We start from the raw sequence: 13,870 nt of genomic DNA, 5'->3' as shown, positions 1-13,870 counted from the left end.
CCGTTACCCACTAACTACTGCAACTCACCGGAGTGTGTACAACATATCACGGTGCGCGTCAGGCTTGACGGGGAGCAAGGCGACGATGGCAGGTAACGGCATTCACTCAATCGAAGTTTCTGCGAAGGATGTCACGAGGTGGGTGGGTGCTTTTGTGGGGCAGCTGTTCGCCTTGAGCACGGCGGAGAACCCAGGAACAGAGCGGGCACATGTTGATCAAGGTCTTTGGGTGAGTAGAACTGCTACGAATCGCCCTGAGGGAACATGTTATCCGCACTGCCTCGTCGCCACTCCTCAAGCAGTACCGTAGTCTCGGTCCGCAAATCCTCCACGATTGCATCGACCTTGATATCATTCCTGTCATAGCCGAATGGATCCTCTAGCTGTTCCCCAATGGCATCAATACCATAGAGCGTAAACGCAATGAAAGCAGTCAATATGATCGTCCACCAACCCATCTCCTCCACGAGCGCAAACGGTAGCACGCAGCAGAACAACCCTAGGACCTGCCGCATGTGGATGAGGTATGCAACTGGCAGCGGTGTCAAGTGAATCGTCTCCAGGCTGCCATACGACGATACTAGGGTGTTCAGCTGAACTGTCAGCTGACTCGCGGCGGGAGCGTGGAACCAGCCTCTATCGTGTCCACGCTTGATGTACCGCTCCACCTGAATGCTGAGCTGCAGCAAGAGTCCGAGTCCGTGATCTTCGAAGCCTCGAGTGCCGCGTGGTAGCAGATCTTCATACTCCGGCTTCGCCATGGAGTGTGATTCCCGCCGCCTTCGCACGACCTCGGATTGTGGCATCAGAATCGGAAGGGTGGTCGCTCCCCACTCAGCTCGTAGGTGATGCTTGGCGGCGTACATCATTCCGACGAGCACTCTCACCACGCTCTCGGTTTCTGCACGTTCCGCTTCCGTAGGCGCTGGCCCTCCTTCGCGGTACGAGCAGGTCAGGAAGGAGCGCGTCAGGTTGCGGATGCAGGTGGAGACAGAGGTGATGTGCTGGTTGCCTTGCCAGAATCGGTCGTAGGAGGTTTGGTTGCGGAAGACCAGCATGAGTCCTACGACGATTGAGAGGCTAGGAATGACGCTACTTGGGATCCCTAGATGGCCATCTTTAATCTCGTCGAGGTAGCAGACGACGGCGGCAATGGCGGCGTGGAGCAAGACAGGAAGGACCACATCGATGTGGATTGCGCCTTTGATGAAGCGAAGGGCGAGCGGCCATCTTCGTGGCTTTTTGCGGGAAGAGTGGTAGAGAGGGCTAAGCGCACGGTCAATGTCGGCGCACCGATTCGAGGGTGTCTAGTAGAGACTTACAAAGTAGGTCTCCGCATGTGTTGTCTTTCAGACTGTGGCATGTCGAAGGTGTGGCATCAGTGATGGATGGCAAGTGTGCGGAGGGAAGGGCCAGATCTGTGGCCCTCTAGCTTGTTACCATATCCACGATGGATCCCAGCCACATTGCATCGGATTCCGACGTCCTTAGTGATGTTGAATTCGCAAAGGTGCAAGGTCCAATGCGACCTAAGGTGCGAGAGCAGTCGTTGCGCTAGCGTGCCTCCTCCTTGCAGCTGATTGGTGGCGCCAAGGCTGCTTTTCCACGTGACTGCGCGTATGATATGACGCACTATCAGTTCGAACAACAGCATGGAGGATGACAGAGCTGACTTCACTGAACAGATATGACGGATTGTTCGTCGACCGTTGCTTGATCATCGAACGTACTTCCGTCCTTCCTTGCGAGGGGTGAGCTCGGAAGACTCGCAAGCGAACGGTCAGGGACAGAACCTCCATAAGGGCCATAGACCTCCTCACAACGGCGCCTGCAAACTCATGATCACATCCTCGATGACATCTTCAACCGTCACGCCCTCCAGCATCTCCCTCACCGCATCCGGATCGCTCCCCCATTGCAACGTCCGCTCGGTCTCAGCCGTTGCAAGAACCAACCGGTGAGGATATACCTTCCTCGTCGCCAAAGCGACAAGCGACGGCGAGATGTAGTCCAAGCCATGCAGTGGTGCAAGCGCTGTCGCCACAGCGCGAAGATGTCGCGTCGCTGCCGCAGTGATACCGCCCTTGACGTACCGGCTGTTGCGTAGGAAGATGGTGATGTTATGCAGGTAGGCCCGAACCTCGCCGCTTAAACGCACGGCATCCGTGGATGACCGGAGGTGCTCTAATTCTTCCAGCTTCAAGGTTGGAGTTTCTGAATTCGAGCTGTCATTGTAGATGTGCGTGAAGCCGTCTTCGGGACTATGATAGTGGGACAAGGCGAACATATCGTTCAAGTGGTGCGTCAGGCGAGCGCCTGGCGCGGATGCGATCACGATGAACAGGAAGTCCTTGGGAGCAGTATGCATGGCAGTGCGGGTGAAGATGCGCTTCGTCCTCAGCAGCTCCAGCGTCTGCACCTGTATGGTTGCACTTGCTTGATCCAGATCTGCTGCGATGATAACATCTGCGATGCGGCGGTCATCTAGGACATTGTGAAGTGTTCCAAACCGGCTTGGACTGCGGTCAGGCGAAACATCACCGTTGAAGGTTAGATTTCGATTTGTGGCACCCTCGTGTTGTTCACTGGCATCTTCGAAAGTGTCATAGACGTCGACCAGGATTGACTGGCTGAACTCGTCTACATTCGTCTTGCTACTGCATCTGATTGTGGCGGTTTCTAAGCGAAACGTTTCTGTACATAGTACCCGGAGCTCGTCCCGGAGATCGTTGGCATCTTGTTGTTCGCAGTACAGGATACAGTGTTGACCAGCCAGTAGCGAAACCAAGACGGCCAAGTCAAGATCACTCATTGGCTGAACTTTCTCCGTGATGAGCTCGTCCATGCTCGCTACATGCGTCTGAGAATACAGCGGGACGCGACCATCATCGCGCTGCTGCTGCTGCTGCCATACGATCAACCGATATACCCCACGCGAGCGGGAGACCAGGTCCCTTAGAGTACGAAATCGATGTGACCTCGGAGTGCGTCGTTTGTTGAAGGTCGGAGAACGTAAGAGCAAACGAGGCAATTAGGTGCAGACGCTGACTCAGCGCAAGTGCATCAACCACCGCATAAGGCGCTCTACTTCTCTCACGATGCGTACCATGTCCTCAGTCATGTTGTCAGTGGTAGAGTGGATATAATGCAGCCCGAACATGTCAGGAGCTAGGGCAGGCTGGGAGCCCGTAGGCGACCGCTTCTACCGCAAGACGCAGCTCTATACATCGGTCTTCGACCAAGACCTTGAGCTCGAGAACTACGTCGTCACCGGAGCTCCTTATAGCGGCGCTGTAGGTAGGCACAATACACAACCCCGCACCGAATGCGCTAAACATCTGTACAGCACTGTACCGAGATGCAAGCAAGATCTTTTCACTCCGAGGCGCGCAGTCCGCAAAGTCGAGCATCGACATCTACAGCTGCGCGGGCAAGCTGATACGACAGATACCCTGGGAGAGGCAGACTGTCAAGGCTGTAGGCTGGTCAGAGGATGAGCGATTGCTCGTTATCACCAACGATGGGACAGTGAGGAGTTACGCCGACTTACACGGCGACTTCACTCCATTCAACATCGGTCATGGTGCGGAAGAACACGGCGTGAAAGGATGCAAATTCTGGTCGAATGGCTTCGTGGCGTTGCTTGGAAACAACCGTCTGGTCGCTGTCACGCGCTACGAAGAACCCAGGCCGCAATTGCTAGCCTCGACGCCCAGCGGTGAGGTCATGTCCTGGACCGTGATACCGCCGGAGTACACATCTTCGCGGGCTGTTGAGGTGCTGTTGGCGATTAACAAGACAGTCTACGTCGTGGATCCTGCAGAGTGCGAGGATAGAGGACTCGAGGCCGGTCCGTTCAGACATATCGGCGTCTCGCCAAACGGCAAATTCATCGCGCTGTACACCGACGATAGCAAAGTATGGGTCATCTCCAGCGATTTCCAGGACCGGTATAGCGAGTACGAGTCCAAGGTCAAGACGATTCCGAAGGATTTACAATGGTGTGGCAACAACGCTGTCGTACTGGCTTGGGAGGACGAGCTGCACCTGGTTGGACCCAACGGCGCAGCATCTAAGTTCTACTACGACTCCATCATGCATCTGCTCCCGGATATTGACGGCATCAGGGTCTTAACAAGCGACATTTGCGAGTTTCTGCAGAAAGTGCCCGACCCCACGGAGGAGGTGTTCAGACTCGGCTCGACGTCTCCAGCCTCAGTCCTCCTAGATGCTCTTCATCATCTCGAGGACAAATCTCCAAAAGCCGACGATAACATTCAGCTCATCCGCGAGAGTCTGGACGAAGCGGTCGATGTCTGCGTTCGCGCCGCAGGGCAAGAATACAGTATCCACTGGCAGAAACAGCTCCTCAAGGCCGCATCTTTCGGGAAGTCCGTTCTTGACCTCTACAACAGCGATGATTTCGTCGACATGACGGAGACGCTGCGCGTACTGAATGCCGTCCGCTTCTTCGAAGTGGCGTTGCCGCTATCTTACGAACAATATCTGCGTTTGACACCGGAGAGGCTGGTGCAACGGCTGGTTAACAGGCAGATGTATCTACTCGCGCTCAAGGTATCCGAATATCTGCACTTACCGGTGGATCGGATCTACGTTCATTGGGCGCGGCAGAAAGTCCGATCCTCACGAACGGATGAGGACAGCATCTGCGCCGAGATTGTGCAGAAGTTGAATGGGAAGCGCGGTATATCATTCGAGGAAGTGGCGCGCGCCGCATACGATGAGGGGCGTGGCAAGCTGGCCACGGACCTGCTAGAGCATGAACCTCGGGCGGGCAAGCAGGTACCCTTATTGCTCAATGTGGGTGAAGACACGATCGCGCTGGACAAAGCCATCGAGAGCGGTGACACGGATCTCGTCTTCTACGTCTTGCTAAACCTGAGGAAGAAGATGCCGCTTTCCAGCTTCTTTCGTACGATCAATAGCCGACCAACCGCTACGGCTATCGTGGAGTCGTCCGCCGTCGACCAAGATGAAGAGCTGCTGAAGGACCTATACTACCAGGATGATCGACGTATAGAAGGGTCAAACTTACTGGTATCCGAGGCGCTTGCTGCGTCGGACACCGCGCCCGCGACGGACAAGCTTAAGATGGCCGCGAAGTTGGTGCGCGACAGTAAAGAATACGCCGTGCAAGTCACGGCTATCGAAGACGCACAAAAGCTGCTACGCCTGCAGGAGACTTTTGCAAAGGAGCTCAATGAGCGGTTCGTAGGGTTGAGCGTGAATGAGACGCTGAGTAAGTTGATCAGGACGGGAAACATGAAGCGAGCAACGAAAGTGCAGACAGAGTTCAAGGTGACCGAGAAGGTGTATTGGTGGATTAGGTTGAGGGCATTGGTGAGCAACAGAGATTGGAGAGAGTTGGAGGAAATGAGTAAGGCGAGGAAGAGTCCGATTGGGTGGGAGGTGAGTCAATTACCAACACAGAAATCGTTGATAGACCTGCTGACACTGGGTAGCCTTTCTACAATGAAATATTGGCCGCAGGCAACACGAAGGTTGCGGCGCTCTTCATACCTAAGTGCGCGTCGCTGACGCTCAGCGAGCGGATTGAGATGTGGTTGAAATGTGGTTTGGTGGCCAAGGCGGGCGAAGAAGCGCTGAAGGCGAAGGATCGGAATGCTTTGGAGGACTTGAGGAAGCAGGCTACGGGTAATGCTGCGGTAGAGATTGAGCGGATGATTGGGCTCTTGCAGAAAGGTCGATAGTGGTAGCATCGTAAGAAAGATGCCAGGACGGTAGATTGTACTGCACCTTGTTTGCCATGATTCAGCGTTTCGCCAATGGACATGGCGTGCATATTTTCCCTTGTTTAAACGACGATGTGCTGACCTCTCGGGTGCTTGTCGGGTCCAACTCACAATGCTCGGCCGGTGTGGTAAGTTTCATGGTCTCAGTTCAAATCGAGAGATCTGGGCGGAACCGCAGTTTCGCCGGTTGCCGTACTGACATCACCACTCTCTCCATCACCACAACCACGCGAACGCGCCCCCTAGCGCCTTAGCAACGTATTAGACAAGAGACGTAGGTATTCCTTAGTCCTCATCGCCCTCCATTTTCACTGTCTCCGTCGACTGTTTCAATATACAAACTCACCCTCTCAACACCGTCTCCATAACACAATATCAAAACAGCAACCATGGGCGTCTCCCTCTCCACCGCCCGCTACCTGGCGCCAGCCTCCTTCCTCTACGACTTCGCCCTCCAACAGTACGGCCTCTGGTCCTCGCCCAACATGAAAGAAATCCACGACCGCAACCTCTCCTTCTTCTCCCCCAACCCGTACTTCATCGGCGCCTTCTTCTTCCCCCAACAGCTTTTCCAGTTGGCATGGATGTACCGGCTCTGGAGCCTGAACGAGAAGAACCCACAAGAAGCGAAGCAGCTTGACACTATCCGCCGCTTCGTGCCATACTACGCGGTAGGCAACGTTTGCATCGGGACGTGGATGTTCTTCTGGAATAGTGAGAGGATGGCCATTGCGGACGTTTTCGTTCTCGTAAACACAACGACGCAGTTGTGGTATTGTTACACGCAGCTTGAGCCGATGAACACGAAGGATTGGAGCAGCATCCTCACGCACGTGGTCGCGAAGACGTTTGCGGGTATTGGTGTGTTGGATCTGCTTCACAACACTAGCGTGGCTTTCTACCAGAACCAGCTTCCCAGCACCGCCGTGCAGGCTTTGACGGGCGTTGGCTTTGCCGGGCTGGCGGCGACGAGCGACTGGATTCTCGGTGGCTGCTTGGTGTTTGACCTGGTGGGTTTGGCAACGGGCCAATACCAGTACGGCAACAAGCAGTGGGGTCAGCTGTTGGGTGGCTTCGCGGTTGGCACGGCGGCCATTGTTGGGCTGAGGAACTACTTCCGGTAGGTTCGTAAAGGCCTCAGATCTGACAGTGTAAATGCCGGGCACGAGCTGATCATTTGTGCAGACCACCGTACATTTCTAAAGCCCGGGACTATAGGACTGTGGCGCAGGATGAGGTTGACGATCGGGTATAGTTGGGGCGCTTCATCTACTTGATTCCTATTTGGTACAGGCGTGGCATATGCCTGCTTTATTCAGCGTTGTACTGTACTGTATGCTCTCCGCATAACCCATTTCCAAGCAATGTAGTCTTCCGTCATCGTCATTGCGCATTGCTACGGCTCACTGTCACGTGAGCTCCTTCGCGCATATTGAGTGTTGCAAGCATTGCGCAGATACTAGCCCGTCGAGCATACGCTTATCCAAGGCTTGTGGAACCGTGCTTGTAGACCCTTGTCGAGTTCAAAAGGCACGTCTTGAGGCTCTGCTCGTACCACGTGCCCGCATACGCTGTTGATCGCGCCGTGCTGTCCTTCCACTTAACATGCGTTCAGGCAGCCCTGCTCTTCGGCCTTCCACTGCCGACCCTCCTCGCCTCCGGGCGGTTTAGATGGCTCGCCGGTATCCAACTCTCATCATACGCCTTTGTCTGCGCCCCACTCGTGACCGCCGGCCCATCAGCGCCAATTACACTTGCCTGGTCGGCCGGATCGACCTTTTTACTCCCTCCACTTGACTTCTTCGCGCGCTCGCCGCCCTTGCCGCCGCGCCGCTTCTGTGGGAAGAGCGTGGTGATCCAGGTGGTGTAGATGAAGTAGCAGACTCCGCCGAAGGCGGCGAGGAGGAAAAGGTAGAGGAAGATGCTGCGGGAAATCCATTAGGCCTCGGTGAGGAAGAAACGAGAGGGAATGGGAGGGCTTACATTTGCGGGTCGAAGAATGACAGTGGTGCCTCTACTACGCTCACAGTCTCGTTGTAGACAATCTTGGTGAATACCTCTCCCGCGCTGTTCTGCAGCACGGCTGCAAGACTCAACCGCAAATCCTGCGGATGCATCTCCGTCGCGAATGCATACGTAAGCGTCTCGCTCTCCCCACCCGGGATCTGAACGCCATACTTCTGCGCCGTGAGGTTGCGTAGCACCACTGGCGGGTCCGGAGCGCCAGGAGTATCGTTGGGAGTCGTCAGCGAGCCTCCAACGAGCAGAAGATGGATGGAAGTCGGCTCATTGTTGGTGACGTCGAGGACGGCACGTGTGGAACGGCCATTGACCAGTTTGACGCCGAAGATCTCGGCGTCGGGGAAGGAGGTGCTGATGGTGACGGCGATATTGGGCGTGGAGCCTACGGTTTCTTCTGCCACCAGTTCGTCGGCGTAGTCGCGGACCTCTTCCACGGGCAGCTCGTCCTGGGCGAGGACGGTGAATGCTCGGAGGGCAATGAGAGCGGCGGAGGCTAGTTTGAGGGCGACCATGGTGGCGGTGGGTGGAAGTCACGCGATCCGTACTGTTGCTGTGATGCTCCCACTTTGGAATTCGTAAAGCCACCTATGTAGCTCTACTGTATGATCGCCTCGGCTCGAGTCGAGCGCATTGGTCCAAGCGCTTGACATCACTTTACTTCACTTCACACACCTCGATACACTGACCCGCCGCCACCACCACCACCACCGCCAGAAGACTGACGGTACTACTGCTAGCAGCGATAGCTGCGCACCGTGAGAGATCTGGCTGGAACGGCGAGTTCACTTCATCGTCAGTAAGCTCGCACCATCAATTATAGATACTGTGGCACGGTCAGTCCAGTCACCGTGTTTGCTGTGATGGGTCATAACCCCAAGTCGGATGCTACACACCTATACGACCTCGCTTGATGAGCAAGGCGGTCGCTTGTTCGTGCACTCATATCACGAATGCGGTGAATCTTGCACGCTGGGCTCGACTTCGTAGGACGCATAATGTGCAGGCTCGCACTACCCAGAAGCTCAAACGCCCTGTCGCCCTGTCGCCCTGTCTCCACTGCAGTGACAGGCAGGGCTATCAAGAGCACCGTAGAGCGCCTCTCAACCCAAGGTAGTCGCTCAATCAAGAACGTCGGCCGGTATAGCAAGAATGTTTTTCCTGCTCGATGTCTTCAACGCTTTACTCGTCCGTGGTCTACGTCTAGGTAGCGTTATTGCTTTGCGTGCACGGGTTATACTAACTACAAAGTCGTCAAAACGGATATAGAACCACTACCGCTCGAGCATGTCTGGCTAACTCTGCCTAACGAGCCTATCGTAGTAAGCAAGGATCAACCTGATTGTTAGGCAGGTATTACATGAACTCCTCGTGATCAAGCCTGTCCGTTCGGGCAGGCACGACGGCGACGGCTAAGATCCGTGCTCAACTAGTGTAATGCTAGTACGTCTGCACGTACAGCACAATTCACTTTCTACGTCTTCTCCTTATGAACACTCAAACTGTCCGTCTCAGACACGAAGCGGACCACATCTGGCCTCATCCGCCGTCATGGCTTCCACCTCGGAGTCTATTATGGAAGTCGACTATTACACCCAGAACTTCCAGGCAATGCAAGTGGAGCTGCAGACTGTTCCTAATGAGATCGCAGAAGCAAAGAAGAAGCTCTACGAAGCTCAGCGTCGTGTGAGCTTGAGCAGCTTAAGTGGCAAGTTTGGCGCCGATGCAGAGGCGAAAAAGGCTGCAAACCTTGTCAACATTTTCCACTCTCTAGGGGTATAATGGCCGTTTTGCTTGGAACAACCAATGGGCTGACACTCAATAGCTTTCGGGTGTACTGGACATGTACCTTATACAAAAGACAATCATTATGTATACAATCAATCACGAGGAGAGTGGCATTACGACGAGGGCTCTCAAGTCCCTCGACAGCCTGGAGAAGGCCTTAGCGACACAGGCGGGAACCCACGACCTTGATGCGGTGCGCAACCATTATTACACGCATGCACGCCAAACTTCAGCCAGTTCATGACCACAAGGACAAAATTCCAGTGGGAGCAATCTCGCAAACGACGCGAGACTCATGCGGGAGGCACTCGTGCCGATGGACAAGGTGTTCTCATACCTGCAGCAGAAGTACGGTGATGGGGAGCTACTTGGTAGACCAGTAACAATAGAGCACAGCGACCCTGACCTATTCAACAATGAGCACTCCGGGGTTGAGGTTGAAGGCATTGGAGGTTCAGTTGCTCCACCTGAAGGCACCGAACACGCTCCGCTATTGACCAGGCTTAACAAGCAAGCTCAGGCTGCACAGTCGCAAGCAAGCCAGTCTGGAAGTTGGCATTCCGAAACAGCACGGTCGATCCATTCAAGGCGCGGTTCTGCAGCATGATCAGAGACGGCACGGCGCACACCCTAAGCTGCCGCGAGCTTATCAGATGCGGTTCCCTCAGGCCAATCAAGCTCTAACACCACACGGCTATCAACTCCAGACCTCGCATGCCGATTATACGGTGGGCCCACAAGTCGACCACGCTCAGTTCACATACCGAGGTCGGTCTCCGCAAGACCAGTACAACCAGGCACCGCAAGGCCATCACGATCATCAGTATCTGCGAGGCGTTCACGCTCAACCACCGCCGTTCCCCTCCGCGACTTCCGCTTCTCTGCAGCCAGGACAGCCAACACCGCCCACAGTCGCTCGCTTGCGTGAGCAACTCTCTTCGTCTCCGGCAGGCTACGTGGCCGGTCCACAGCATGCGTCACCTCTTTCAGATCATGACCAAGGCTCGTCTGCATTCACGCCGCCGCCATCGCGAGGGACTTCGCTTCCGTCGACTGTGGCACGGAGACTCAAGGACGAGCCGGCAGGTCTGAATAAGCCCACCGAGCCGCATCCGCTACTTGGGAGTTACCTTAAGCAAGACCGCGGTCTCCTCGCTCACTTCGCAAAGTCGACGCAAGTGAACCAGCCCAGAAAGCAGACGGACACATGCCTGGTGCAGTGCGGCGTTCCACTCGACCGTCAGTGCGAAGTCAAGGAGGTATACTACATGGGAACCATCAAGAAATGGAAGGGGAAACGTGAGCGAACGCGAGGTTCGCTTCGTCTCGGTCAAAGGCAAAGCCCGCAGCGCGCAGGCTTCCACAAGAGACAAGATCCGTTTCGAGGACCTCCTGCGCCGGGAGAGATTTTGCGGCGAAGAGAAGTATCTTCCTATGTCGAGCAACCCGGCCCAATGCGGTAGGGCCTGGAAGGACTGCTTGCTGGCCTACCTCGAATTCCCCGCGCCCGGTGAGTTAGCCAAGCTTGACAACAGAATGAAAGTAGCCGCAGAACAGGATGCTGTCACGCAAGCAGCGCCCTCGTCCAAGCATGTTCGCGAGATGGCCGACACCGACATCGAGAAGAGGTCTGCGAAGCATAGGCGAGTCAAGATTCCAGACCCGCAGTACGTCGACACGGATGACGACTTTGACGACGTCTACGGGAACTAAGAATCTCTACTGTCGGAAATAGGGACCCTTTGATGGAGCGAACCAGAGGCTTTCGAGGCAGCTCGGGTACAAGTCATTGAGAGCTGGCGTTGTTTCATAGCTTCTCCGAATCACCCAAGGCAGTAGTTTGGAGAGTGACATTCGGGCCTGAGCAGGCTAGCCAGAGCGGCAGCACGAAGTGCAAAGCACAGGCCCGTGCGTCTGCGGAAGCAGTTTGTTCATTTGCGGCAAGCGGCGGGCATGTACACACATGCAGCCAACCACTGCCGATAGCCTAGCTTGCTCGACCGTAGGTCAATATTACAGAGATGCTATGCAACAAGAGTATATGACGGAAAGGCTTCCGCAAGCTTCGCATGCTATATGACCGTGACCACACCATCGCCATCTTCCACGCCATAAAGCTACCAGGCCATTGAAAGTAGACCACATCATCTACCTACTAGCCTCGCACTAAACGCTCTCCACCTCGCACCTCTTGCCCACCAACTCCCGCACCCTATCCTGAACCGCCCGCACGAGCTCCACAAGCACCGCCGCCCGGAATTCCTTGTGCTTCATAAGCTTTTCGCAGGCCTCAATCACCAACTCGTTCACCCACTTCGGCGTCAGTTGTACCGCGCACCTACCGTAGCCGGTCAGGGTAGGCAGGATGCAGCTTGCTTCGTGATGGATTTCCACATTAGCACTCCCGCCGCTAGGCTTGAATTCGATGGCGAGCATGAAGCTCGCATCCTCCTCCTCGTAGTCGCCGTGGGAGTCGAGCTTGCTGATGCGCGGTGGTGCGTAGTCTAGCACCCACTTGTGGATGTGCTTGAGCCAACCGCCTGATTCGATAGCCTCCGCCCGGCGCTCGAAGGTTTGCATCCCTGACAGCTTCTTCGTGCCTTCAGCGAGATCACCGAGCCTGCCAAGTGCCGTTGCGCTGTGTCCGGGCTTGATGATGAGCGGTGGTGGTGGCGTCAGATCCACTTTGAACGTGTTGCTGCTGTAGTAGACGGGCAGGATTTCCATCCTGATTAGCTTGTTGACCATTGCCAAGTCCGGCTGCTCGTGGTCGGGTGGGATAAAGAAGCGCTGCTCGACGACGGCAAACTTGTAGACTCGCTTGCGAACACGCTCCGGCAGGTCGAGAAACCTGAAGACGGCATGCTCGCCCTTGATGTCGACCGCATCTAGCTCGATCACTCCCGGATACGGCAGGACTCGGAAGTCCACAAGCTTCTCGAGCTTGCTCAGGACGTTGATAGCCGTTTCGTTGTGCTCCTTTGCTTTGGCGCGGCAATCCTCGAGAACCTTGGCCGCTGTGGAGTACCTCGTCTTCCTCGCAAAGACCTGCACCTCAGCGCTCCCCCACAGAGCCTTCACCTCCGGCATCTTCATCGCCCTCTCCCGCAGCTCGCGAGCATGCATCTCTGTCCGCTGCGTCGGGCGACAGATTACCGTCAAGCCGTCTTTCTTCCCCGCAAAGCGGACAGCTGTCGGAGAGTGTTCCCTTAGAATAGACATCATGCCCGGCCTTTTCACGGTCCTCGTCTTGCCGGCCCTCTTACCCTTGTCCACCCTTCCCTCCAACACTTTCTCCTTCTCCCTATCTGCCTCTGCCTGCCGTTTCTTCAACCCATTCGCGTTCTTACTCTTCGCCTTCTTATCCGACGCCGCCAACTTCTCTCTTGTTGTAAGTGGTTTCCTGGGCTTGGTCGACTTACCCACCCGAGCCTTGTTCTTCGCTTTCAGCGCCCGCAGTCGCTCTGTCTCTTCCGGGGGCGCCATTGACTTCTTCTTCGGCTTGGCATCCGGCGGTGGCGAGCGAGGGACATTCTTGAGCGCCTTGGCTCTAGCAACCTCGACGTTGGCAAGTCGCTGAGCGGTGGTCAGTGGGTCGCGGGTGTAGGTGGGCTTGAGTCTCGGTAGCGGATCGCCGGCGGTCAGGAGGGCTGACTTAGGCGGCATGGTGTGGATATGGTGATGGTTGTTCGTATATACTATGCTGGTGGTGGGAATCCAATCTGTAAGACCGAAAAGTGATCGATTGTAGTTGCTGGAAGACCGCAAAAGGGGTGTTTGTATCAAGAGATGGTTATGGTACTGGTGCAACAACCTTTGCATTGATCCAAACACTCGCCGCTTGAAGGTGCGAAGTGATGTAAAGCCGTTGATAGTTGCGATATTCAAGAAGGAACGGCATTTGATATATATCTCGCAAGCCAAGAATGTGAGCTTTCTGCCTCAGAAACAGTGGCATGTGAACCTGCTAACTGAGTTGTAGCTGAAGGAGCCCACAAGCCAGAGTGACCTTGCTTTGCCCGGCACTCGCCCGCGCATGTGGATCGAGGTCGGGAGTCGTCCGTGATTTCGAGGCCTCGAGAGAAGGATTGCTTCTTTGGCAGATGGAGCCTGTATTGGACCGGCCACCTTATTGTGGTGCCGCCGTCTTGCGGCTTAGATCGGGATAGTCACAGCTACTTCGTGCACGCTGCGGGCTGAGGGTTGAAGCGTACTTGCACCAAACTTCATTCGATATTGGCAGTGGATTCCATAGGCGCGCATCGACAGGTGCAGACGTCCGGAAGTCA

The 13,870-nt window shown here is 55.4% G+C and overlaps 8 protein-coding genes across 8 annotated transcripts; 4 read left to right on the top strand and 4 right to left on the bottom strand.

Moving 5' to 3' along the window:
* Positions 1–242: 242 nt before the first annotated feature.
* On the bottom strand, positions 243–1,265 carry BAUCODRAFT_67152 (uncharacterized protein; the record flags this gene model as incomplete). Its single annotated transcript, XM_007676462.1, has 1 exon — positions 243–1,265. A coding segment is annotated over one exon (1,023 nt), but the record flags the coding sequence as incomplete, so codon positions are not given.
* A 470-nt stretch (positions 1,266–1,735) lies between these two features.
* BAUCODRAFT_403245 (uncharacterized protein) lies at positions 1,736–3,094 on the bottom strand. The gene has a single exon (XM_007676532.1). It carries the CDS (start codon positions 2,843–2,845, stop codon positions 1,817–1,819), a length of 1,029 nt encoding a protein of 342 aa, XP_007674722.1. The 5' UTR covers positions 2,846–3,094; the 3' UTR covers positions 1,736–1,816.
* A 64-nt stretch (positions 3,095–3,158) lies between these two features.
* Positions 3,159–5,732, top strand: BAUCODRAFT_66530 (uncharacterized protein; the record flags this gene model as incomplete). Its single annotated transcript, XM_007676414.1, has 3 exons — positions 3,159–3,297; positions 3,347–5,430; positions 5,484–5,732. The coding sequence occupies 3 exons, from the start codon at positions 3,159–3,161 to the stop codon at positions 5,730–5,732; spliced, it is 2,472 nt and encodes an 823-aa protein (XP_007674604.1).
* Positions 5,733–5,992: 260 nt separating this feature from the next.
* Positions 5,993–7,045, top strand: BAUCODRAFT_31757 (uncharacterized protein). The gene is made up of 2 exons (XM_007676143.1): positions 5,993–6,894; positions 6,960–7,045. Exons 1-2 carry the CDS (start codon positions 6,164–6,166, stop codon positions 7,027–7,029), a joined length of 801 nt encoding a protein of 266 aa, XP_007674333.1. The 5' UTR covers positions 5,993–6,163; the 3' UTR covers positions 7,030–7,045.
* A 340-nt stretch (positions 7,046–7,385) lies between these two features.
* Positions 7,386–8,308, bottom strand: BAUCODRAFT_22661 (uncharacterized protein; the record flags this gene model as incomplete). The annotated part of the gene is made up of 2 exons (XM_007676096.1): positions 7,386–7,698; positions 7,758–8,308. 2 exons carry the CDS (start codon positions 8,306–8,308, stop codon positions 7,386–7,388), a joined length of 864 nt encoding a protein of 287 aa, XP_007674286.1.
* A 793-nt stretch (positions 8,309–9,101) lies between these two features.
* BAUCODRAFT_403077 (uncharacterized protein) lies at positions 9,102–10,030 on the top strand. Its single transcript, XM_007676531.1, has 2 exons — positions 9,102–9,569; positions 9,619–10,030. Exons 1-2 carry the CDS (start codon positions 9,231–9,233, stop codon positions 9,823–9,825), a joined length of 546 nt encoding a protein of 181 aa, XP_007674721.1. The 5' UTR covers positions 9,102–9,230; the 3' UTR covers positions 9,826–10,030.
* BAUCODRAFT_403078 (uncharacterized protein) lies at positions 10,031–11,396 on the top strand. The gene has a single exon (XM_007676530.1). It carries the CDS (start codon positions 10,235–10,237, stop codon positions 11,042–11,044), a length of 810 nt encoding a protein of 269 aa, XP_007674720.1. The 5' UTR covers positions 10,031–10,234; the 3' UTR covers positions 11,045–11,396.
* BAUCODRAFT_403072 (uncharacterized protein) lies at positions 11,396–13,714 on the bottom strand. The gene has a single exon (XM_007676529.1). The coding sequence runs from the start codon at positions 13,401–13,403 to the stop codon at positions 11,748–11,750; it is 1,656 nt and encodes a 551-aa protein (XP_007674719.1). The 5' UTR covers positions 13,404–13,714; the 3' UTR covers positions 11,396–11,747.
* Between the last annotated feature and the right edge of the window lie 156 nt (positions 13,715–13,870).

The sequence above is a fragment of the Baudoinia panamericana genome (assembly GCF_000338955.1).
Source record: "Baudoinia panamericana UAMH 10762 unplaced genomic scaffold BAUCOscaffold_4, whole genome shotgun sequence".
Classification (NCBI taxonomy): Eukaryota; Fungi; Ascomycota; class Dothideomycetes; order Mycosphaerellales; family Teratosphaeriaceae; genus Baudoinia; species Baudoinia panamericana.
The sequence above is the reverse complement of the archived record's forward strand: the minus strand, read 5'-3'. Positions and strand labels throughout refer to the sequence as shown.

Coding starts and splice junctions, on each gene's coding strand:
- BAUCODRAFT_31757 (XM_007676143.1), top strand. CDS start 6,164: ATGGGCGTCTCCCTCTCCACCGCCCGCTACCTGGCGCCAGCCTCCTTC. Junction 6,895..6,959: donor GGGCTGAGGAACTACTTCCG/GTAGGTTCGTAA, acceptor TCATTTGTGCAG/ACCACCGTACATTTCTAAAG.
- BAUCODRAFT_403078 (XM_007676530.1), top strand. CDS start 10,235: ATGCGGTTCCCTCAGGCCAATCAAGCTCTAACACCACACGGCTATCAA.
- BAUCODRAFT_403245 (XM_007676532.1), bottom strand. CDS start 2,845: ATGGACGAGCTCATCACGGAGAAAGTTCAGCCAATGAGTGATCTTGAC.
- BAUCODRAFT_403072 (XM_007676529.1), bottom strand. CDS start 13,403: ATGCAAAGGTTGTTGCACCAGTACCATAACCATCTCTTGATACAAACA.
- BAUCODRAFT_403077 (XM_007676531.1), top strand. CDS start 9,231: ATGCTAGTACGTCTGCACGTACAGCACAATTCACTTTCTACGTCTTCT. Junction 9,570..9,618: donor ACATTTTCCACTCTCTAGGG/GTATAATGGCCG, acceptor GACACTCAATAG/CTTTCGGGTGTACTGGACAT.